The sequence below is a fragment of the Coccinella septempunctata genome, chromosome 1 (genome assembly GCF_907165205.1).
Source record: "Coccinella septempunctata chromosome 1, icCocSept1.1, whole genome shotgun sequence".
Lineage (NCBI taxonomy): Eukaryota > Metazoa > Arthropoda > Insecta > Coleoptera > Coccinellidae > Coccinella > Coccinella septempunctata.
In genome coordinates this window covers 9,946,689-9,970,573 of record NC_058189.1, presented here as the reverse complement: position 1 = coordinate 9,970,573, position 23,885 = coordinate 9,946,689, and the positions used below count along the sequence as shown (strand labels likewise).

General features: G+C 33.5%; 3 protein-coding genes and 1 long non-coding RNA gene across 6 annotated transcripts; all 4 read right to left on the bottom strand.

Annotated features, from left to right (window-relative positions):
* Positions 1 to 844: 844 nt before the first annotated feature.
* On the bottom strand, positions 845 to 1,929 carry LOC123312230. The gene is made up of 3 exons (XR_006537591.1): positions 1,641 to 1,929; positions 1,283 to 1,571; positions 845 to 1,222 (listed from the first exon to the last, which is right to left on the bottom strand). It is a non-coding gene; the product is annotated as an uncharacterized LOC123312230 (long non-coding RNA).
* A 124-nt stretch (positions 1,930 to 2,053) lies between these two features.
* Positions 2,054 to 4,747, bottom strand: LOC123312211 (protein crooked neck). Its single transcript, XM_044896524.1, has 4 exons — positions 4,605 to 4,747; positions 3,273 to 4,527; positions 2,958 to 3,218; positions 2,054 to 2,670 (listed from the first exon to the last, which is right to left on the bottom strand). Exons 1-4 carry the CDS (start codon positions 4,641 to 4,643, stop codon positions 2,192 to 2,194), a joined length of 2,034 nt encoding a protein of 677 aa, XP_044752459.1. The 5' UTR covers positions 4,644 to 4,747; the 3' UTR covers positions 2,054 to 2,191.
* A 2,299-nt stretch (positions 4,748 to 7,046) lies between these two features.
* On the bottom strand, positions 7,047 to 17,633 carry LOC123314902 (protein mono-ADP-ribosyltransferase TIPARP-like). Of its 3 annotated transcripts, none has more exons than XM_044900361.1 (2): positions 17,373 to 17,633; positions 7,047 to 8,366 (listed from the first exon to the last, which is right to left on the bottom strand). In XM_044900361.1, exon 2 carries the CDS (start codon positions 8,346 to 8,348, stop codon positions 7,227 to 7,229), a length of 1,122 nt encoding a protein of 373 aa, XP_044756296.1. In that variant the 5' UTR covers positions 8,349 to 8,366; positions 17,373 to 17,633; the 3' UTR covers positions 7,047 to 7,226. The 3 variants fall into 3 exon arrangements, with proteins under 3 accessions (XP_044756296.1, XP_044756306.1, XP_044756288.1); XM_044900371.1 differs by lacking the exon at positions 17,373 to 17,633 and adding an exon at positions 9,435 to 9,500; XM_044900353.1 differs by lacking the exon at positions 7,047 to 8,366 and adding an exon at positions 12,909 to 14,206 and having other exon boundaries at positions 17,373 to 17,571.
* A 1,304-nt stretch (positions 17,634 to 18,937) lies between these two features.
* On the bottom strand, positions 18,938 to 20,792 carry LOC123314917 (cyclin-dependent kinase 7). The gene has a single exon (XM_044900379.1). It carries the CDS (start codon positions 20,665 to 20,667, stop codon positions 19,639 to 19,641), a length of 1,029 nt encoding a protein of 342 aa, XP_044756314.1. The 5' UTR covers positions 20,668 to 20,792; the 3' UTR covers positions 18,938 to 19,638.
* Between the last annotated feature and the right edge of the window lie 3,093 nt (positions 20,793 to 23,885).

The window sequence follows — 23,885 nt, the reverse complement described above, 5'->3', positions numbered from 1 at the left end:
GGTCAATTCGTTTCTTATTTCTTCAGTACAATACAAAATGAATACCAAAAATGTCAACAAAGGAAAAAATTATTTGTTTTGTGTATTCTGGTGAATATAATGAGATGTGCAAATATTGAACATATCATCTAAATTCTGAACTGTACCAATGAATCCTTTTGAATTATATTCAAGCGTTTGTAACCAACGATGAGGGGAGCGATAAATTTTAATTTAATTGTCTTTTCTATTCATATTGTAATAGAGTAGGTACCTATGTTTGACTTTATCTGGAAGTTTTCCGAATTTTTTCTCCCAGTTTGAGAACCTAACTCAATTTCAAAATTTTTTAAATCATTGAAATACATACTTCTATTTTGATTCTGGTTGGGAGCCAATCAGTGGGAAAAATAGTTTCCTAACATCAAACAAAAACATGAAACGAAATATCAAAATAGGTAACGTTTTCAAAATAAAATCCATGATTTCGAAGATTCTAGCAATTTGGTCTTATAGGGTAGTCTGATATATATAGACTTCGAAGCGTCACCAATATTTGGTTTGTTCCAGAATCGCTTCTTTTCACTACTGTTCTCTAATTACGATCAGAGAAAAGTCACCTGAAAAATTGCTCCCCCACTTTCCTTCGAGATACAATTCCGGAACTCTGCTATTAAGTTTAAATTTTTATTTTCTGTTTCTACAGAAACACGATTTTGTCTATCTGAAGGACACTAAATTTTTTGCACAAAGTGGATAATTTGATCTGATATTTTTTATTGGAAGTAAGACATGATATGATGAAAGTTAACAAGTCGATACATTTTTCAGTAGCTACTGGCATTAAACATATAAAAGAAAAAAACATTTTTCTATTCATTTTATTTATACAATATTGTATATCCAGTATTGATTGCTGCATAAAATCAAGTGATGAAGTCTTCTAATTGCAGAACCTTGAATAAACTTTTCACACAGATTGAATATTCTAATTTTAAAATGAGATCTGGCAATATTTTTCACTGAAAGAAAGCCATGATGTCTGCCAATCACTGAAGAATATAAAAAATGTTCTTTCAAGGAAGGGAACAAATCATCAACTCGATCATAAAATTTTTGGGACTGAATTGTTGCAAATAATTCGAGAAAATTTTCATCTCTTGGAACTTTATTTTTAGTTGAAATCATCAAATTCCTGTTTGACATATTGTTATAATTCCATATGATGGTACATGAAGTCCTCCTGAAACAAACATAAAATAAAATCATCTCAGTTTCATATTAAATTATCTTCTCATGTTACCTTGATTTTCGAAGAATATTACAATTCCCTCAAGACTGGAACTTTTAGGGTCATAGTATCATTCTCTACATTTTTTGAATATCTTTTCATCAATGTGGCACTGAATCAAAAGATTTCTCCCAATAATGGGCAGCATTTTCAGAAATACGTTGATCTTGTCTCAAAAAGTCCATCACTTCTTTCATGTGTTGTATTTTATTTTTTAGAGACTTAATTGTATAATTTCCCTATAGATGCTTGGAGTTTTTTCAATTCGATGTGTCTTTTCATCAATTTTGAAGGAGAAATACTGAAACAAGTTTAAAAACTTTGTAAATCTATCAAAGATATTCAAAAATTGATATAATTGGGAACTTACCTATAATTGTGAAGTAAGCCATCGTAAATATCCTGCTATTCAGCGAAAAAAGCTAATAAAACCACACGAATCCGCTAAATATCACCAAAAATACGTTGATATTTGTTATTATTGTTTACATTCGTTTGACTTGACAGCAGGCAATGGCAGCTAAATGACAAGAATATTCACTAAATTGTTAAACCGTGCTCATAATACCGTGCTATGACCTGACAAATGGCGGACCCACTTTTGTCCCATGAAAATAGGATGCGCAGTGGTCGAAGCTCAATCTCCCCCCTTCTATATCTCTGGCTACACTTCAACACCAAATTATAGCCACAGATCTATTGAAACTGTCCCTTGAAACTCTACTATAATGGTAGCTCGTGCAGAATACTTAGAATCGGGATTTGTTAGAAAAAAAAAACGTCTAACAAATATTATTTACATTTATTATATACAATCAATGGAAAAAAATTTGTTCACTTTTTCATATTTTCGGGCAATGATCTCTGCCCTCTTTCGTATCATCACCTTCTTCATTTTTTTGTCTTCTTTAGCCATGATCATTAATCTCTACCTTCTTTTGCATCATTAATTTCTTCAATTTTTTTCTTCCAGTTTTTAGCGGCCGCCAGCAATTTCAAATTAGGCCTATTGCTTTCATCTTCAGGAAAGATATAATCAAACACCTCTTCCCAGCCTTGTTCCGTTCCATCTTCGTCGATAACCTTCCTCCTCTTTTTGATCCTTTTTGGTAATTTAGCTTTGATTTTTTCTCTGGTGTCATCATTACCATGGGCATCTTCAAATTCCTTCCAATTTTCCAGAAGTATCACTCTCGATTCCTTATTATCACAATGTTTCAATGTTTCATTGCCTCTATTAAATACTTCTCTGGCTAAGGTTATATTCATGTCATCTTCAGTTTGATTGTTAAGTTCAAATTTAGCAAAGGATAGCCATACTTTGACATGAGATGCCCTTTCAAGTAATTTTTCATAAAGAATCCTTGCCTTATCAGTCTCCTCTTGTGAAATTTCAAAATCTAAAAATATCAGTCAACAGATTATTCATTTGGCTGAGCTAGGTAAAAGCTATTAAATTTAATTAAGATGTACGAAGTCAGAAATGCTTGCAAATCTTCTAAATACTCGAAAAAACTCTTATAATGGAAACTATATGAAAGAAAACTTATATTATGTTTCAAAGAAAGTTTTTGGATTTTTTGTCTTTGTGCATAACATTGACTCACAGAACTATAAACTAAAGTGTAGATGTTAGTTCTCAAAAATATTGAGACTACAAAAATTCACACTTTCTCTGCTTACTTACCTATATAACTTTTCCAGAGTAATTCAGGCATATCAAGCCGTGGCTGCTGGATACCTAGTTCATAAATAGCTCTAGCTCTGTCTATATCCCCTAGGAGAGTTTCCAATTCAGCAAATTTAATCCAAGTAATACAATTCTCAGGACCAAATTCTAGAAACTTTTGATACAATGTACGGCATCTGTCAAATTCTCTCAACTGAATTTCTAAATCGATGTAGCCCCTAAACAGTTTATCTTTAGGACACATTCCTATCGACATTCCTACAAAAAAGAGCAGTTAACCCAATGGAGTTGAAAACTATGCATTAATCTCACCTAAAATTTTCCTGCATGCAGTTAAATTTTTTTGACGGACTTCAAATTTTGCAAACATCAGCCATATTTTGGCAAAAGTGAAAATTTTATGAGGGATTATATCCAAGCAGACTTTATAAACTTGTCTTGTTCTTTCACAGTCTCCACATTTAAGTTCTTCAAAGATAGCATATTTAATCCAAAGATATATGTAACGCCTCCAGTATTGCTTCTCTTTTGAAGGAGGAACATTTGCTATGGCTTTTTCGTATGTTTCCCGAATCAACTCAATATCTCCCTCACTTTCAATGATTTTTATGTAATCAAACCATGCATCATAATTAGTTGGATTCTGCTCAATCTCTTTTTCATATTGAAACTTCCTTTTGGAGACTATCACATCTTCTATACCACTCCGATCCCCATATTTTTTTTCATGTATGATATATGCTTTATAAAGCTCTTTTGTGTTCTCTTTTGGTATACGATCTAAGGCGTATTTATAAATAACTCTGGCCCTTTCATGTTCTTTTTGGTTCTCCTCAAACTTTGCAAAAGCCATAAATAACTTTTCATCCATATAATCATCACCATAAAATTCTACAGCCCTTTCAAAGATCTTTCTGGATGAATTGATAAATCCATGATTCTCCTCGAACCTTGCATATTTCACCCAATGTTTGACTTCAGGATGTGTTATAACAAATCTCTCATAAATATGCCGTGCTCTATCAATTTCTTTGTATCTCAGTTCAAAATTTATATATGTTTGCCATGCTTGCTCATCTGGCTGCCATTCCATCCATCTTTCAAATACTGCACGAGCACCAGGGACATTGTCTAACATTTCTTCCATATAAGTATATTTATACCAAAGTTGATTGACTCTAGGTAATATGGTCACCGCCCGATCCCACAAATTCCTTGCGTGATTTACTTGCCGATTCCTCATTTCCATTTCTGCGTATTTGAGCCATATTGTTATGTTTCGATAATCCACATCTAAAGCTCGTTCATAAATGGATCTTGCCCGTTGAATTTCTTTTTGTGATTCCTCCCACTGGGCATATTTCAACCAATTTGGAATGACAGTTTTATTTTTTCTTATATTATCTTCGAATTGCTTCCTTTTACGTAGCTGGTAATCTGCAAGCTCATTAGGATCTGAAATTTTCTGTTTAGGAGGTGGTGGCAATATTTCGAGATCCCTTTCTTTTGCTTCACGAAGTAGCTGTTCAGCAGTAATTTGAATTTCTGCAGGAGCTTTGTTTTTAACCTGAAAATTTATTAATTATGAATTATCACGAATGAATTATTAGGATAAGTCCGTTTTTTAAATAATCTTCACCTTACCTTAGCTACTTTTGGCATCTTTTGAGGTTTATTCTCCATTTTTAATCCTTTTCCTGGAGAAAATTCAAAAGAAATGAAAATTCAAACTTAGGAGATCTAGCTAGAATTCGAAAAAGACAAGTTTGTTTACGAACACAGACAGACAGCAACACAGAACAGATGACTTACTTTATGGACAGCAAAGCCTATATTCCATAACCTAACAATACGTTATAATTTCGATGGTCCAGAGTTCCAGAGAGTCCAGGGTTGCGTTCACAAACTTACTCAGAGCTTGCTCTGAGTAAGCTCTGATTACCCGAAGCGTTCACAAACGTACTTTTAGTTCCTCAGAGTATGCTCTCTGAGCATGACCATACTCATACTCTACTCTCGGAGTAAGTTTATGAACACACCCCAGAGCGTAGATAGAGGTCCAGAGACACTTGTCTCTGGTCAACTCATAAACTTTCTCTATGACGCAACTCAGTGCGCGCACAGCGGCGTTACCATGGAGGTACCTCCATGGGCGTTACACTAGCAGGGCACCTCAAAGAATTTTTACATTTTCAGTGCCCTCGTTTTGCTCTCCATTCAGTTTATTTTGCTCACTTATGTAGAATGAGTTATTGGCAATTCAAAGTGCCCTGCTGGTGTAATATTACACTAGCAGGGCACAGAGATATATCTCTGGCAGGGCACCTCAAAGGACCTTTCCAATATTGGTTTCATTCGAAACCTCTCGTTTTGCTCATTTATTATAATTTCTTTTCACCCTAGCGTGTGGGATATCTGCGTTTTGCTCTCATTTTGCTCTTTTCAAATCTGCAATTAGTCTTTCTCTACCACTCACCGTTACCGAGATATAGATGATGAAAAGTGCCCGTCTGGTGAAATATATTACACTAGCAGCATTTTGCTCATCTTTGTTGAATGATTTCATGAAGTCTTCTGAGTGAGCAATTTTTCTCCCTTTTTTCAGACAAAACCGTCGAAGGTTTTGTAATTTTGGCGTAATCTTTTATGAATTTGCGGTAGTATCCTATGAGTACCAGACATCCTTATTCCACTTGGGTTTCTGACTTTTAAAACCTCAGAAAAGTTCAGATTTTTTATATTCCATATCACAGAAGGGTTATATATTCGATCCCTTTTTTCTTTGCGAAATATAGATTAATATAATATTATAAGAATCAATTCAGACGCATATCACCCGCTAATATGAATATATCAACATGTGTTAGGATCTGAATCGTACTAGCCAATTTGTCATCGTCAGTTCGCAAGGGTGAACGTTCCATCAAAGTAGAGTAGATGCGGGCCATGGTTTCGGTCTCATTTGACCCCAATTAAATACTAGTAGTAACTTTTGAGTATTACTAAGAATCCTAAGTATTCGAGCAACATCTGCTATGCAACGATATCCAATTCAATCCTACCCCCCAATGAAGACATTGGCAATGTCCTATATTTCTCCTAATTCAATATCATTCAATATAATTTTGACACTGTTGACCTAAGCCAGGGCCGGCATTAGGGGTGAAACAGTGAGGCGACTGTTTTTCAGGTGCCACTGTCTGAAGGGCGGCATATCAGCTCAGTTTATCGGCCGCCTTTTCGTATTTCATCTTCATTTTCAAATTCAATCGAAATTTGTGTATTATCATCGGAGCGGCAGCTGTTTGTTTTTGGTGGGCTGGGGGTTAGGCTTCCACTAATTCTTTCCGATTCGGCTCTGATAAAAATTCATTTTGAATTTTCATAATGCGCTGTTGCACCCCTGAAAAAACAGAATTACCTTCAGAATAGTTAGCCAAATCTGCGACACTATGTGAAGTATGACTCACTGGTGACTCTACACATCTATGGATCTTTTAAACAGAGTTGTATTCAGCCAAAGTACCCAATTTTTAAAATTTCACTGATACTCTTTGAACAACAAATTACTCGAAAACTGCGGTTTATACGAGAAAATAGGAAGAATTCTTTCATTTTTCAAGATTTGGTTTCTTTGAATTTTTGGTATTTTTATGGTAGATACGTAATGTTCATAATGGGAAAACTGGAAGACTTGGGTGATATTTTGTGTTCGAATAATTTTCATCAAATAAATGAAGAAGTATATATTCCAAAATTTTTGTTTCATTCGATAAAGCCGTTTGTGATATAGAACTGAAAATAAATATCTGGGCAGTTCATAGTAAAAGTAAATAAAACAATATTCCAGATAAAAACACTTAGGTGATTTTCAATATATCCTCAACATGTTTCTAACGATTAACAGCTCATCTTCAGAATAAAAATCACGAAATTGAAGCTGAAAAAACGAGAAAAAGCTCCTGGAGAAACAGTAATAAAGCCAAACATGAAATGACAAAAGTACAAAATGAAATACAAAAACTTAAAAAAACAATGACAAAACAAAGACAAAAGAGGAAAAAGTCAGAGGAATTAAAACTTATACAAAAATCTGTTGAAATGAAGTCAGTATTTAAAAAAAAAAAGCTCCTTTCATGACACATATCAAGAAAAAATTGGAGTCTCTCTGAAATCAAAATAACTAAGTGATAAAAGATCAATGAAGAAAAATATTTCAGTTAGCATACATATTTCTTCGTTTTTCCGTTTGACTTTACTGAAGAACTATTCATGTGAACAGTTGTCTACTCTCTTTCTTCTATTCTTAGGTATATAATCAGGCGATATATGGAATCTTATTATATAGGCAGGATAATATTCATTATCTTCGTATTTCGCGAGCACACTATTATCATGATATTTTCCGGATGTATCACAACCCACCTCAGGTAACTTCATGTTTTGTGTACCCAAACATTTATTTCCTACTAGAACTTTGGCGATGAACATCACTTTTTCATCGTCATCTGAAGAATAGTACGCAGCATACATGGCATTACAAGAAAAATAAACCCCACTACCGAATTGATGCCCTGTATTAGTTCCACAAAATCTCCAATTGAAATTATTTTTACAAATACTGTCTACATTATCCGATTTTGTACCGTGAAACAAGTCAAGTTCATCAATATGCTCAAAGTACTTCAGTTTTTGACGTTTCTTCATTTGGTAACTCGATTCAAGGAATTTGTTCTCAATTTTCTCAATACTATGTATTATAATATGTTTGTTGGTAATACTCCTCCTGATAATACGGGATTCGAGAGGTGAAACACGCAAAATCCGATAAACGGCAGAAGTTGAAACTGAAATTTCTGAGGCTGCTGGATAGTAGTTAGGATCATATTTCCTTCTTTGAACATTTTTCGGTACAATAGTATGATTGCATAAAGATGAAGGATGAGGTTTATTATTGCTTCTATTGTTCGACTGAATCTCTCTTTTCTTTGGTTCACAGCTTTCACCTAGAAATCTCGACGATTTACCTATGGCTCTTTGAGGACCTAATTTGGCTGTAGTAGTACCTTCTATTCGTGTCGCTTTCCTATTTGAAGCAAGTGTTGAAGTTACAATGCCTTGGTTGACAGTCTGAATATTTGATACTGCATTTGCAGTAGTTGAAAAAGATTTGTACGCTTGAAAATTTGATCTCGAGGTGCCTTGATCATTATACCGACTTGTTAAAAGTTGTTGAACTACACTGTCACTATTTAAATCTTGCCCATGTGGATCATTTGAAGGAAGTCGGTTCGCAGTTCCATATTGTGGGATTGCATTTTCTCCATTGTTTTCTTCAGGTTTTTTTGACAATAGGTCTATACACGGTCTACATAGGCATCCTCCCATTTCTTTAACACCACAAATCTATAATTAATAAGATATTAGATATTATATAAATAATAGGAGAGACTGAATTGAAAAGCAAATTTAGATGGAATCGCAGATGGACCATTTTCAATATAGAAAATCAGATTGTTTGTAATTGAAGACGGGGTGTCCCTGATGTTCCTTGTTGATTGTATGCTGTGATATACAGGGTGTTTCCTAATTGAATGTCAATATTTATGCGGGTGATTTTTAAGAAAAAAACTTTATATGAACATATGTGCTAAACGTCTTACCTTTTGAGAAACAGGGTGGTATTATTTAGACACTGACTGTATTCAACTATGAGCAAATTTGATCTCTTGAATTTTTTTAGTCCCACTCACGGGTTTCTACGTATGCGTCTGCATGGTGATATTGTCATATGTCTGTATTGGATATCTTTATGATCATGCAGAGAAACGGTTTTTATTTTTTTTCGGAAACCGTGAATCGGATTGAAAAAAGGTAAGTGATCAATTTTGGTAAGAAATGATCGGGAATTTCAAAAATAATTTTTATTTCAGGAAAAATCTGTGGCGTACCATCAATGTCTGCCAAAATAGGTAGGTCAAATTACGTACGAACGCCACTGGTGGAAATGAAGGAAAAAGTGATACATAAAAAAATGCCTCTTGATTCATGGTATACATGTATGACAAATTTCAATGAAATATTTGAAGCGGTATTGTAGATATTGATAATAAATGATTTATTTTTGAAAACTTTACCACCCTATATCTCAAAAGGTAAGACGTTTAGGACATATGTTCATATAAAGATTTTTTCTTGAAATGGGCCCAAAAATCACCCCCATAAATATTGACACTCAATTAGAAAACACCCTGTATAATCATTACAACCCAAGAGAAGGCATAGATGAGAGAGCAGACACATTACAATTTGCTGATGACACAACACACAAAAATTGAAATCGGTGGAATTATGATTAGACCTACAAACTGCTGTAAACACCTGGGTATACTCATACACCTTAATCTGAGCTTCAAAAACCACACGAAGACACAGAAAACAACAGCCATCATACGAGCCAAACATTTCACTCACCTATAGTTGGGGAGCCAAAGAGGGAAATTCGGGATACAAGTGGAGATTCCTTGGACCATGTAGAGTACCTCTACCAAAAATTGGACCTGTATATAGGGGGAATTGTCTAGGACAGCCTGTCAAAATAGTAAAAAAAACGATCATTGTACATACTCGATCGTGTCAGATATTTGTGGTTAATTACATGTTAAAAAGTTTATATTATCTTAAACTCACAATTTGAGCGTAACGAAAATGTGTGGAAGGGCGCCAAACTTTCAAAAAAACTTCACGTGTAAGAATAACGGGAAAAATATAATCCGAAAATTTCATCAGGCCGAAACAATAAAAATTGGCCATAAGGGTAGCAAAAGTCAGTTTTTTTTTAATGAATTCCTCTCCTGGTCTTCAAATTGTTTTCACATGCATTACTAAAGTTGTAGAGCATAAAATTTTCTACAAATTTCGTCCGAAGCAATTTTTTCTACGTTCAAATGTTCTTGAGATATATGGCGATGAATGTACATTAGACTGGATTTCTACATTCACCTTGGACTTTCGCATGTGTGGCTAAGCTCCTCGCACTTATCGCTCTCTAACTCGAAAACGGTTGAGAGTATGTAAAATTGCTTCAGACAAAAGTTGTATAGAATATTATTATCTACAACTTTTATAATGAATACAGAAACGATTAGAGGTACTGGAAGGGAGATATTTTTAAACAATACCTTGTTATCATCTTCAAACTGTCAGATTAAGAACACCCACCTGATTAGTGTCAGATTAATGGGTCAACATGTCTTTATCACCGTGATTAACCATCTGTATGAATATCTGACACGCTCGAGAATGTACAAGTAACGATTTTTTTTGGCATTTTCAAAGGACCGCTGTGACCTTGTATCCTCTAAAAATTTGACATGCACGAAAAAAATTTTTTTTTACCATTTGCCGTACTTCCGTACGTCCAACCCCACGAAAACTGTCAGATTAACATGAAGTTATTATTAGAGACACGTAGGGCATATACAGTATCTCAATCTGTTTTTTTTACATCTTTGAGAACCTGCTGACGCTTTCCCCACCGCTGAAAGTGCATACCTCATAGAACTTTTTTTCTTTTCTACCATCTAATCTTCAAAATCCACTAGGTCCCCAGTAAGCTCGAATAAATCCCGATTTAGCATCGTCGGCTCCCCAACTACTATAAGAACTCTGGAATTAATACACGACTGCTAGCTCAATTTACAAAATGATATGCAGGCCACTGCTAGAATACGCACATCCAATTTTATCGAACACATCAAACACAACTCTCAACAATTTAGAAATCGGAGAAAGAACAAGCTTATAAGAAAGATCACCAACCTGATACACCCCAACAACCCGTTGCACAATCTTCCTAACCAACTCTGCTTTACAAGTCAACGGAAGTAGAGCCAATATTATCGAGACTGCATAAATTAAACAAGAAATTTATCAGGAAGCAAACAAGCAAGACTATCATGGAACCACTAATTCACCACTACGATAGAGAAGTTACACCAAAGGGCAAATTACCAGCACTTTTTCAACACCTTCTGTCACTCGAATAATTTTTTTTATTATTTTATTATTCTAGTATGTATAACATTTATATACATATGTACATATACTTGAACCTAACTACCTAACTGGCAGGAAGACCTCGGTCGCTAGCCATTTGATCCGATTCGAATAAATAAAGTTATTTTCTCTCTCTCTCTCTCTCTCTCTCTCTCTCTCTCTCGATTTTTGTGTTTTAAAAAATTTGAACTAGCCAATTACTCTAATGGACATCACTTCTATCATATATTATAAATAGGATATTTTGGAAGATATTTTCGAAAAACTGGTCGCTAAACGAATATTTTACCTTATTTTGAAAAACTGGCAATAGTGAGTTCCTTTAAACGGAAACGGGTACTTCGAAATACAGTGGTGTAGCGAGCTTAGCTCGCGCCCGGGGCATAATACCTTTTTAGCTATAAATAAGATAATAGGCCCAAGCAAATGTATATGATCATCTAAAATTACTTCAAAATATATGTATTATTCATATTCATAAAGAAATATTAAGAAAGACATGTTGACCTATTAATCTGACAATAATCAAGGGGAGTTTTCTTAATCTGGCAGTTGGAAGATGATAACAAGGCGTTTTTTCAAATATCTCCCTTCGTGTACCTCTGATCGTTTCTGTATTAATTATGAGAGTTGTAGATAATAAAATGCTCTACAACTTTTTCCTGAATCAATTTTACATGCTCTTAACTGTTCTCAAGTTAGGAGGCACCCAATATACACACACACGTGTTTTATACGTTTATATGTGGTGGGGGACGTTGATTCAAGGTTACTCGTTGAATTTTGTAACGTTATATCGAAACCTTAATTCCACCATACGTTGATTTCACATTTCACATATAATCAACGTTTATGATTAAGCTGGTTATTGAATCCACTAATATATGAAACGTTGTTATTTCAGTGCACCCTCAACGTGTATTCAATAGGAAGAGAGAAACATGGAATTAACGTCGAATACGATACCATTCAACGACTCGTTACTGTAGTCACCAATATGTAACGTTTCTTTAGCGTACTTCTTCAACGTATATTCAATAGGAAATAAAAAACATTACATCAACGTTGTATACGAAATCATTCAACAACTGGTTACTGTAGTCACGAATATGAAGGTTTGGGACAACCTCAATAGAAGGCTGAGAAGTTCAGAAAATCATCCAGCTACTCTTAATGACTTAGGAATCCAACTCGGAATTTTTCTTCCATTTAATGTGTCTTGTTTCGTTCAAAACCTTCCCGAGAGAACATAAAAAATAAGTTATAAAGTCAATGTACAGTTAACATTCAGTAAAATTGAGATTTTCAGAATATGCGTTGATTTTTTTGCGCAGTGTAGTTTTTCATTTATTCGATTAATCTTTTTCGAACACAAGATAAAACATTCCATAAAAATACCAAAAATTCAAATAATCTCCCTCTCAAAACCAAGTTGAATGCTCTCTAATGAATATTTGAACGTTTTGTAAAATGAAAGTATTATCCATATTTTCTCGTATAATACGCCGTTTTAAAGAATATTTGTGAAATTCGAAAAATTGGGTGCTTTGACCAAATGCAACTATTTTTAAAAGATTCGCGGATGTGTAGTGTCACATTTAGCTAGTTATTCTGAGCACGTTATGAAAACTTAAAATGGCTATATCTTTTTATCAAGCCGAATCGGAAAAATGGTTAGGTGTAGGAAAAAAGTGTTTCTTCTGATCTCAAGAATCTACTGTTAAAATATTTGACGAGTCAAAGCAGACCCACCCTGTATATTGGCCTAACATTGCTCCATAAATAACGCTTGTCTTTAATTCAATTAGTTTACGAGTAATGGGAATTTGAATCTAGAGTGCTGAAAAAAATAATTAATTCAAGAAGGAAATCAGAAATAATAAGTCTATGTGCAAAAGTAGCAATTTCTTTTTAACCTTCAATATATAAATAGATTTTCTATTCGCTTCTGTTTCTCGAAACGTAATCAGGTGAAATATGGAATTTTATTTTATAGGCAGGATAAAATTCATTATCTTCATATTTCACTACGAGAATATCACTCTGATTTTTTCCGCATGTATCATAACCTTCCTCTGGTATCTTCATGCGTTGTGCGCCCAAACATTTTTTTCCTACTAACACTTTGGCGATAAACATTACTTTTTCATTGCCACTTCCAGAATAATTTGCGGCATACATTGCATTACAAGAAAAATAAACCCCTTTGCCGAATTTGTGCCAAGTCTTTGTGTCAGCAAATCTCCAGTTGAAATTATTTCTACAAATGCTGTCTGCATTTTCCAATTTGGTGACATGAAACAGCTCAAGTTCATCAATATGACTGAAATACTTCAGTTTTTGCATCTTCTTGATATGATAACGCGATTCCAGATATTCGTTATCAATTTTCTCAATATTGTCTATTATGATATGTTTGTTGGTAATCTTTCTTTTGATAATCCGACATTCTTTGGGTGAAACAGGCAGAATTCGATAAACATCGGAAGGTGAGATAGAAATTTGTGAGTATGCTGGGTAATAGTGGGGATCAAAAGAATTTTTTTGAACATTAATGGGTGTAATGCTATTGACCGAAGTTGAATGCGACTGAACCACTCCTTTCTTGGAATCGCAACTTTCATCACCATAATTCGACAATGTACCTTTTTGATTATTCGTGAAATTTCCCGGACAGTTGTAGAGCATCTTAAGTGGGCCTTCAATGTTACTATTCACGTAATTATGTTTTCGATGTAATTTGGGCTTAGTTAACTTAGAAGTATCTAGTCGGGTGGCTACATTTTTCCTATTTGAATCGAAATATCCAGCTGGAATCGTTATACAAGGCGGGACTTTGATAGTTTTATGATTATCTTTTTTTGTTTCATTTTGATATTCCTCTACGAAAAATATTGAGGTTGTGGTGCCTTGATATTGATCAGTTGATTGACTAGTATTTTTTGATTTTGTGTTATTAACATGTTCTCTATTTGAATCTTCACGATCTTGAAATTTTGACCTTGCATAAGTGCTCTGAGTAACCTTTTCATTTTGGGGGATAACATTGTCGCTATTCAAATCTTGCCTATTTGAACAATTCGAAGCTTCTTCGTTTGCAAATTCATTGCTGTGGATCAAATTTTCGCCATTTGAGTGTGTTTCCACTTCGCAAAGTACCCATTTTCGACATAACCATGCCCCCATATCTGGAATGAGTACTTCAATTCAAATAAGATATATTATATTATAAATAATATACCACAGATTTTTTATGAATGATTGTATAACATTGCAGGGGAGGGTCAATTTTGAAAAATTACGGATTTTAGTTCGAAACGCCTTAGTAAGGAGAACCCATATTTATCTATATTAATAAGAGAGGATCTATGGTTTACTTCAAAATGCTTCATTGTTCAAACGATCGCACCAAATTGGACAATTCTATTTTTTGTTGTGTTTATTATTGTTAGGTCAAGGTTTATATAACAAAATATTCCCAAAAAAAATTGTGCAGAACAGAAAAAAAGGCATTCCTTTTTCTTACGACCAATCGAGCAATCACGATGAGTTAGTTATTATTATCTACCCTAGAAATAATTTAAATGGCAAAACTAGGTTTGCTGGGTCAGCTAGTATTATAATATAATATAGAGGTAGAGTGTGGAATCCCAAATGGAATAAATTCATTATTTCGGTTATTGTGAATACTCATTAATTATACTGAAACAGTCGAAATTAAATTTTAACGTGTCATTAGTCTACGTAAAAATTCGAACCGTAGCTTCAACCCCTTTCGAAGGACAGGTACAACCCCCAATTTTTCAAATACTTGGGCTTAGGTATGATACATCGTTTGAAAGGTCATTTTCTATTCAGAAATGTAATCATTTTCATGTTTATTGCAAAAATCGCAGGTCGGTCACTCCTGAGATGTTGAATAATAATGGAAGAAATTTTTATGTCAGGTTAGGTGAACACGTAGGTATTTATTTGGACATTTAGGTACTTCATTAACTTTCACATTTTTTTGAATTTTAGTTTTCGAGTTGTACCAAATTTCGCTAATCTCTTGATTTTATTTTTATCGTTCTTCTAAACCATACATTGTAACGATTTTCATTCGACTTTTTGTTAGGAAATAAAAAACTCATTCAAAATGAATAAGGCATGACACTGTTTTATAGGTAAAAATTATCAAACGGACAAACAACCTCTACCTTTATGCCTGTGATGATATAAATGGTTGGGTTAGTATTCGGGATTTGAAGAGGTTTTACATAATGCCATATTTTATGTGGGGCGTCCCAATTGAAAAAACGGAGAAAATTATATGCATTTTTAAATTGTAGAAACGGTGCTTTTTAGGGCTCTTAGAGTTGATCTCTATATTCTTAAGAGGAGCTCAAAGTTTGATATATAATAGAGGGTTTCCTAAATTTTGTTGGCGTAAACTGCAATCCAAGAAAGATAACCTAACCTCTACTTATTACAGCATTTCTCATTTTGGACCATTTTATTGCTCAAAATTAACAATATATCCGAAACGAGCAATCTGAGGCCTATCTAATATATAAAATTCTCGTGTCATAGTTTTCGTTACCGTATTCCTCCGAAACGGCTTGACCGATTTTGATGAAATTTTTTGTGCTTATCCGGTATCTATGAGAATCGGCCAACATCTATTTTTCATCCCCCTAAATGTTAGGGGTAGTCCACCCCTAAATTTTTTTTTGTATTTTTCAGACAAAATTTTTAATTTCTATTTTTTTATGATACAACATACAAAAATACATACAATCCTCAATTTTCACCCTTCTACGATCAACCCTTATTTTTTAATAGCCATTTTAGTAATTTAATCATTAGGAAATTATTTATATGGCAAAACAACGTTTGCCGGGTCAGCTATCTATGAGAATCGGCCAACATCTATTTTTCATCCCCCTAAATGTTAGGGGTAGTCCACCCCTAAATTTTTTTTTTATTTTTTAGACAAAATTTTTAATTTCTATTTTTTTATGATACAACATGGAAATTATTTAATCGGCAAAACAACGTTTGCCGGGTCAGCTAGTGAAACTATATATTTGATTTCGTCTTTTTAAGCTCATATATTCAAATATTGAATAAAATATAGGGTTCCATTAAAAAAAAATTTACCTTAATTTGTATTGCCACTTTATTGTATACAAATGAATTAGTCGTATTGTATTATTGAAGACTGATTTATTCAGAACAACTTTTGCTCGACAATTTTTTCGGCAGTTTCGCATATATGCGAAATCGTATATATATCCATATACAGGGTGGGCCGCCTTCCATAACTTTCCACCCCGAATTTTGAGCTTTGGGATGGAAGATGGAATAACGGAAAAACGCTCAGACAAGTCAAATTTTGTTGAAAGGGGGGAAAATAAGGGTGTTCAAATGAGTTTGATATCACTACCTCTCCAGCCGCAACCCCTCCTAACAGCTCTCATTTTTGAATAGGGAAAAGGGATCGAGCAGCACCTTGTTGGAAAGGCAATTCAATTTCCTGCATGAGTGTATTTTTTTTCATCGCTTTATTATTATATTTATTATAAAAAAAGAATACGCTCATGCAGGTAATTGAATTACCTTTTCAACAAAGCTACTTGACCTCTATTATGTCTCTTCAAAAATAATTGCTCTAAGTGGTAGCGGCTAGAGGGGTAGTGATATCGAATTCATTTTTTGACCCGTCCGAGTGTTTTTTCCATCTCAAAAATCCAAATTCGGCGTGTGAAAGTTATTGATGGAATACTGAGTCACTCATCTGTATAATAATAAAGCGATGAAAAAAAAATACACTCTTGCAGGAAATTGAATTGCTTTCCCAAAAGGTGCTGCTCGACTCCTCTTCCCTATTCGGAAATGAGATGAGATGCGTTAGGGGTTGCATCTAGAGGGGTAGTGATATCAAACTCATTTGAACACCCTCCTTTGTCCCCCTTTCAACAAAATTTGACATGTCCGAGAGTTTTTTCGTTATTCCATCCCAAAGCTCAAAATTCGGGGTGGAAAGTTATGGATGGCCCATATACAGGTATATGCGAGTAAGTATAATAATAATACTAATAAGATGCATCTAATATACCATGATAATATAATTCGAATTTCCATGCATTACCCGATTACCCAATCATATATTGGTTGGGTTGAGAATTGATATTAGTTAAAATAAACTTCAAATCGAAAAAAATTATAATTATAAATATTTCTATTTTCATGAGTACCTACATCAGCTCACTTTAAAAAATAGATATGTTTTTTTATATCTATATACGAATCATAAAAACTCATGAAACAATTGTTTCAATTAATTATGCGAAATAGATAACATAACTATACCTGTTGGCTTTGGGATATATAACAAAAGATATAACTTCACAATTTCAGATCAAACAAAAATGATCTGAGAGCACAATAAACAAAATGGACAAAATATAGTGTGTAACGAATGAACAACAATAATACATGGAAATCTTCATAAAGATAAGAACCCATAACCCAAGAAGATATAGCATATGTTATATCTTCTTGGCACAAACGTATTATATGTAATTCCCATTCAGTTCCATATTAATTTTATTCTATTGATCGTTTATTTATTCTTATTGATTTTGCCTAACTATTTTAAATACAGGGTTGGGATAAAGTTTGGCACCAAAATAATATATTTAAAACGGAACGGACGGTAATTTTGAAATTTATTGTCAGAGGTGAATGGCAAGCACTTCGAACATTTAAAATGATTTTTTTTTAAATTATTTTCAATAACTTTTTTCTGCAAGTAAAAGCCCTGTATTTCTTCTTTTTATAGATTTTCATAAAAAATACGTCATGAAAAGCAGAAAAAGTTATCTAATACAAAGTATTCCGTTTTATTTCTCACTATTGATACAAATAACAACGATTTATTTATTTGAATGGATTTTTTCTCAAATGTACAAAAAGAATTTCTTCTTTTTACAGATAATTTTTACATGGAACCCGATATGGACAGATCCGAAACAAGGTGCACTTTCAGAATCTGCAGAAATATACAGGGTGTCCCATTTAAATAAAAAGTTTTGTCATTTCCGGTTAAACCGGAAGTATCTCATTAATGAAAATATGCTCATCAGATGCATTGTGGTCCCTTACACTCAGCTGCCAAATTTCAAAAATATCGCCCGTTTTGTTTTAAAGATATTAATTTGGTGCCAAACTTTATCCCAACCCTGTATGTTTTATTATTTGTATGATGATGAGGTATAGTATTAATGTTATATGTTTTTGTTTTTAGTTAATGAATGCCTTTTTCTAGTCTTGAGAAAGGAACAAGATGAGTTCCGAAACGTTGACAAAATCATAATTGATTGCGAATTTTGTATTCTGAATTGCTTCTGTAAATTTTTCAACACCTGACACCTGAATATTGAATTATTTACAAAGACATAGGTAAATGAGTATATGAGTTAAGAATTTTTTTACGACCTTGCATTCTTTTGCCCATTATTTCGAACTCATTTTAGTTTAGAAAACATCACTCTCCTTCACTAATGCGGGAAAAGAATCACTTTCTGGCACTGCTGCTGGAAAAACACTTTCGAAGCTAAAAGAAGGACAGAATGCGGTAACAACCAATGAAGTATATTATTAGTTTAAAATGTAGTGAAAACGTAAGGGAGTAAAAAAAAGTTTTTCTTTTTCCCTCTCATCAAAATGACTTTAGGAACAAATTTTGCGACATTAAATTCGAAATAACATTTTTTTATCCATTCAATGTACGATGGACGGCACTATCCTTCAATTGAGCACGTGATTCATCAAAAAATCAGGCAACAGTAATCGCAGCGTAGGCATGCCTTTTAGTAAATCAATAAAAACCATTCTTATTATAGTGAAGCCTAAAAGGGAGTAAAGCCAAAACCTGATATTCAAGAAAATTTATTATAAACCTTCATTCTTTTAACAATTTTCTGTAGAAAAATTCTTCAAGAGGATATACATATGGACTCCAAATCTTCTAACTATCCAAAATCTATGTTTCATGAGAGTAGTTTTACATATGTTCCATCTGTGTTCATTGGATTTTACTCAGGATTTTATACACCAACTTTACAAAAGATTATGTTTCACAAGATATTGATTCATAATAATTACAACATATGAAGAGTATGAAATCTCATCACAATTATAGTACATAGCGAATTCAATAGAATCAATTCCAAAACAAAAATATTCCCTGAATTCTGGAATACTTGAATAATATCTATTCTTGAAGCCTGAAATTAAGATACCTTCAATTAATTGAATAAAAAGATGAATATCACATGCTCATTTCAGCCTTTACTAATTGAAATCAACTCAGAATAGAAGTTCCACTAGAAATTCATTAAATAATGAACAAATTTCAATTTATCAGCCTTATGGATAATAATTATCCAATATTTTGAATTATAATTACTATAAAATTCCCTGATGTTCATAATTAATTATTATAGACAGCCATTAGTATTACTATTTTTCTTTCTTTCAATTTATTGATTGAGCTTTAGCTGCAAAATAGTATTCTCAACAAAACAATATTCTACAGAGAAAAAACATCTAGATTCGGCCATTTTTTTAGAAGTTAAAAAAATAACCTTTTTGCTAGTGTTGGACCTACAGAACCATCATAAGCTAATTTTCGTTTCAGCACATTTTGATTATTTTCTGTTTCTACAGTATTCTTTATTTTTTGTGGTAAGGGTAACTTTAATCCTGGCGTTGGTGCAGGTTTGTTTGAAAAGAAGGGCATTTGCAAACATTGGGTACAGTTTTTTCTTTTCAGTGGATTTAACACTAAAATATTTTCAAGAACGTCCAATAGATCATCTCCAGCTGCAGTAAAAATATTTTTCATAGGGATAGGTGTGAAAGGTTTAAATTCAATATAATCTATCAAAGACTTCATTCCAGGCCAATTTTCTTCTGTCGGATTTCCGAACACTGTAAATATCTTCGTCAATTGGTCCAAATCTGATTCACCAGGAAACAAAGGCACCCTCAATAATAGCTCCCCTAATATACAGCCTACTGCCCACATATCGACTCCTGTCCCATATTGTTTAGCGCCAAATAGGAGCTCTGGGGCCCTATACCATCGAGTGACAACTTGATGTGTGAGAAGTCGAGATGGGGAACCAAATAATTTCGCTAAACCAAAATCACCAATTTTCAGAACTCCTTCAGCATTTACAAGCAAGTTGTTTGGTTTGAGATCTCTATGTAGCATCCAATTCATGTGTAAATACTCTAATCCTTGAAGTGTTTGTATGATGTAAGATTTGATATTAGCTGTGGTGAGAATCAATGTTGTGTCCTTTATAATTACCTCCAAATCGGTATCCATGAAATCGAATACTAACGATATATTTGATAAATGACCGAATACATCTAGTAGACACATCAAATTTGGATGATCCAACTCCTGCAGCAATTTTATTTCCCGAAGTGCTGTTCGATTAACTCCATCCTGTACTTCTTGTTTACTTCCAATTTTGATTTTCTTCACAGCAACTATACTTCCTGTTTGTAAATTTTTGGCTTTGAACACTGTGGCAAATTGGCCTTCCCCCAAAAATTTTATTTTATCATATTTTTTTCTTCGGTTGTACATAGTTGATACTGGACGATGGATAGAGAAACTTTTGAAGAATCGGAATGTAAATATTACAACCTAAAATATATTTCATCAACATAGGAGTGTTCAATTTCAAATTCAAATCACAAACACAGAGGTTGAAAACAGTGGTCTCGAACGTCAAACTGCGATATCGGTAGGGGTGACCAAAAAAAATCGGTATATTCGCTCGAAATTCGGTAGATACGCCAGAGTGTTGTCGAAACGAACGAAATTTTTTCTGAGAGTATGAGCAAAGAGTAACTTAACTGTTTCTTTGTTATGAGAGCCGAGTTGGCGAATTGTGATGCATGGAAATAAAAATTAAGAATATCTATATTTCATACAATAAAGAACATAAGGTAAATTATTCTCAATATTTCAACGATGCCCAACATAATTTCTTTATTTCGAAATATTTAAAATACAGAGGATATTATACATAATTAAAAATTAATTTCATAGCGTACATTAGTTTTAAAAACATTTAAATACAGAATCAACACAACAAATTAATTTGGCAAGGTATCTAACACAAAAATTTTGGGAAACCGACAAAAAGTTTCTGAAAGTACTATAACAAATAAAGTAATTTCTGTCATTTCTACTACCGACTGTGGCCTGTGGCTGTGGTAATGATATTTTTAAAGGCCGACCAGCTGCGGTGTTGTTTCGATCCTGAACTGTCCCTCACTTGTACTTTCCTTTGAATTTTGCCGACGAGATCAATGAAAATAATGATGGTTCATAAATAAAATTACCAAATCCTAACACAACAAGTGGCTGGTTATATCTATTATTCGAAAGATAAAAGTAATCCACAGCGGCAATAAGGCTGGAAATGTGTAAAACTGGTAAAAATTCAGGAGATTCGCCGAATCACAAAAATCGTGAAAAAATCTTTCTATTTCGGTATATCGGTAGCAAAAGCCTCAAATCGGTAGATCTACCGAAAAATCGGTAGGTTCGAGACCACTGGTTGAAAACATAACCTCCACAGATGGATAAACCACTGAACCACTTTGACACAGACATAGATATAACAAAAAGTTATAATTTCTATGAACACAGACTGCCCAGTGGTGGCGCAATCAAAGATAAATCAAAGGCAGAGATATTTCTGATCAAAGGTAATCTTTGCCCCTCAGATCAATAAAAAATATTGATCTGAGCTTTGCCCCTATATGTGTAATATCTTTGGACGCAATCATTTATGACATTTATGATCACGTAACCATAAATAATTTCTAATTTTAAAATATAAAATGACACTTTTTAAAACTAACTGACGTTTTGAAACGTTTTACTTTTCGTATCTGGTATATTTCATAACTGATGATGACAAATGATGAATATTTCCGTCACAATTTGAATTCATAGCCACATACTTTTAAAAACTAGAAAAAATGTTTAATGGAACACGTTGGAAACACTATTTTTCGCATTTCGCGTTCTTTTGCACATTTCTCGAAATATACTCTCATTACGAACAATAAATGCTTTTCTCACCTGGTTGCACAATAGTTTTGTTATATATTTTTGCGAATAGTTGGGAAAAGCATTATTTTTCGTAACTAATGAGCATATTTCTGCTCAACGAGCGAAGTGGGATGTGCAAAAGAACGCGAAATACGAAAAATAGTGTTTGCCAACGTGTTTCACACAATATTCTCTTCAATTATTGAATTTTCGCTTCGCTCGTCGCGCAACAGAACGGGAAATACACAAAATATTTTTTCTAATTTTGAATAGGATATGGCTATGAATTCAAATTAAAAGTACCAAAAACGTCTATAGAAGCACCTCCCTTACTATGAAAGCAAGCTTCTTTTCATCATCAGTTGCGGAATATTTTACTTTTCGTAACTGGTTATGAAAAGTTAAACTTCTCAAAATCCATGAGTTTTAAAAAGTGTCACTTTATTTGTCAAAATAAGAAAAATAATTATTACAAGTCAATATGGCCCGTTTGCACCAAGCGTAGTTTAAAGTTAATGGACGCTTAGTTTTATTGTCAGTTGCACGACTGCGGCTTAACAGAATCTTAAGTAAGGGGCCCTTAAGTTTTCTTATCTATTGATATTTCAGTTTTTTAGTTTGGTGCAACTTCATTCTAGTCTAATAAAGCCTTTTTATTGGTTGGTTGTCATTTCATTAACCTAACTTTATTGTCCTGTCAGTTTGTGTCAAGTAAACTATTATATTATTATCAAAGAGTGACAACTTTTTGTTGCTAAATTAGCATTATTATTGATAATGAAATGGATTGTCAAATAAACTTGACGTTATTAGAAAACCCACAGCAGTTCTGCAGCCAGTTTATGAGTTCAACAAATTATTTTAGGTTAGAATCCCGCCCTTAAATACCTAAGTGGTCATTACAGGAGTGCTTAAATTTAAGGCTAGCTTTAGCCAATTAAATGTCACTTTACAGTTGGTGCAACGTAATTTAAGTTGAGGGTTCATTTTAAGAGACACTTAACACTAAGTGCGTTTGGTGCAAACGGGTCTAAGTCAATAGTAGTCAGTTCTTATCATACCTTGATATCACCATTGAAGGATAAAGAATACTCAGTGAATGACATTTTCTCAAAAAGTTGATAAGGATTTATGAAAACTTCTCGAAATCACCATAACATGAACATGAACCCAACTTCAAGTCCATACAGAAATCACTCTGAAGTGACGTGGGCCCACGTCATAATGCGCATATTTCAAAAATGAAAATAGGATTTTGCGCAAAAGCATTCTACTTTGTCTAACGTGACGTGCGCGTAAAACCATATGTGGGTACATTTTTGAATCATGCGCATTCTGACGTGGACCATGTCATGTCACAGTTATCTTTATCTGTGTACACCTTTAATATTTGGTCATATGCACTTAGATGGTTTGTTTGTCTCTGAAGTGGCGTCAATCCGAAATGCCTAATTGAACACAGTTTTGTTATCAGCATCACTAGTTTACACTTTGTTTTTTTTTAAATTTATATTATTATATTGGAAATGTTGTATTTTTGTGTTTAGACTCCGAATCGAGTCGTGTAGATGCCATTGCAGTCGAGTTATAGCATTATTTCTGAGAAAACTGTCTGAGGCCCTAGGATGATGTGAGTTTAATTCAAAAATTTTTCTGAATCCTTCAATAAACTGAATTTTTTCCAAATAAGAGAATAACACTGTACCTAATATCAAGTAATCCAAATTAAATGCCAC

Bases quoted from the DNA above. Each gene is read 5' to 3' on its own strand.
- LOC123314902 (XM_044900353.1), bottom strand. From the start codon at position 14,204: ATGGGGGCATGGTTATGTCGAAAATGGGTACTTTGCGAAGTGGAAACA.
- LOC123312211 (XM_044896524.1), bottom strand. From the start codon at position 4,643: ATGGAGAATAAACCTCAAAAGATGCCAAAAGTAGCTAAG. The intron at 4,528-4,604 runs GTAAGGTGAAGA...ATAAATTTTCAG, and splicing joins AGATGCCAAAAGTAGCTAAG to GTTAAAAACAAAGCTCCTGC. The intron at 3,219-3,272 runs GTGAGATTAATG...TCTTTTTTGTAG, and splicing joins TGCATGCAGGAAAATTTTAG to GAATGTCGATAGGAATGTGT.
- LOC123314917 (XM_044900379.1), bottom strand. From the start codon at position 20,667: ATGTACAACCGAAGAAAAAAATATGATAAAATAAAATTTTTGGGGGAA.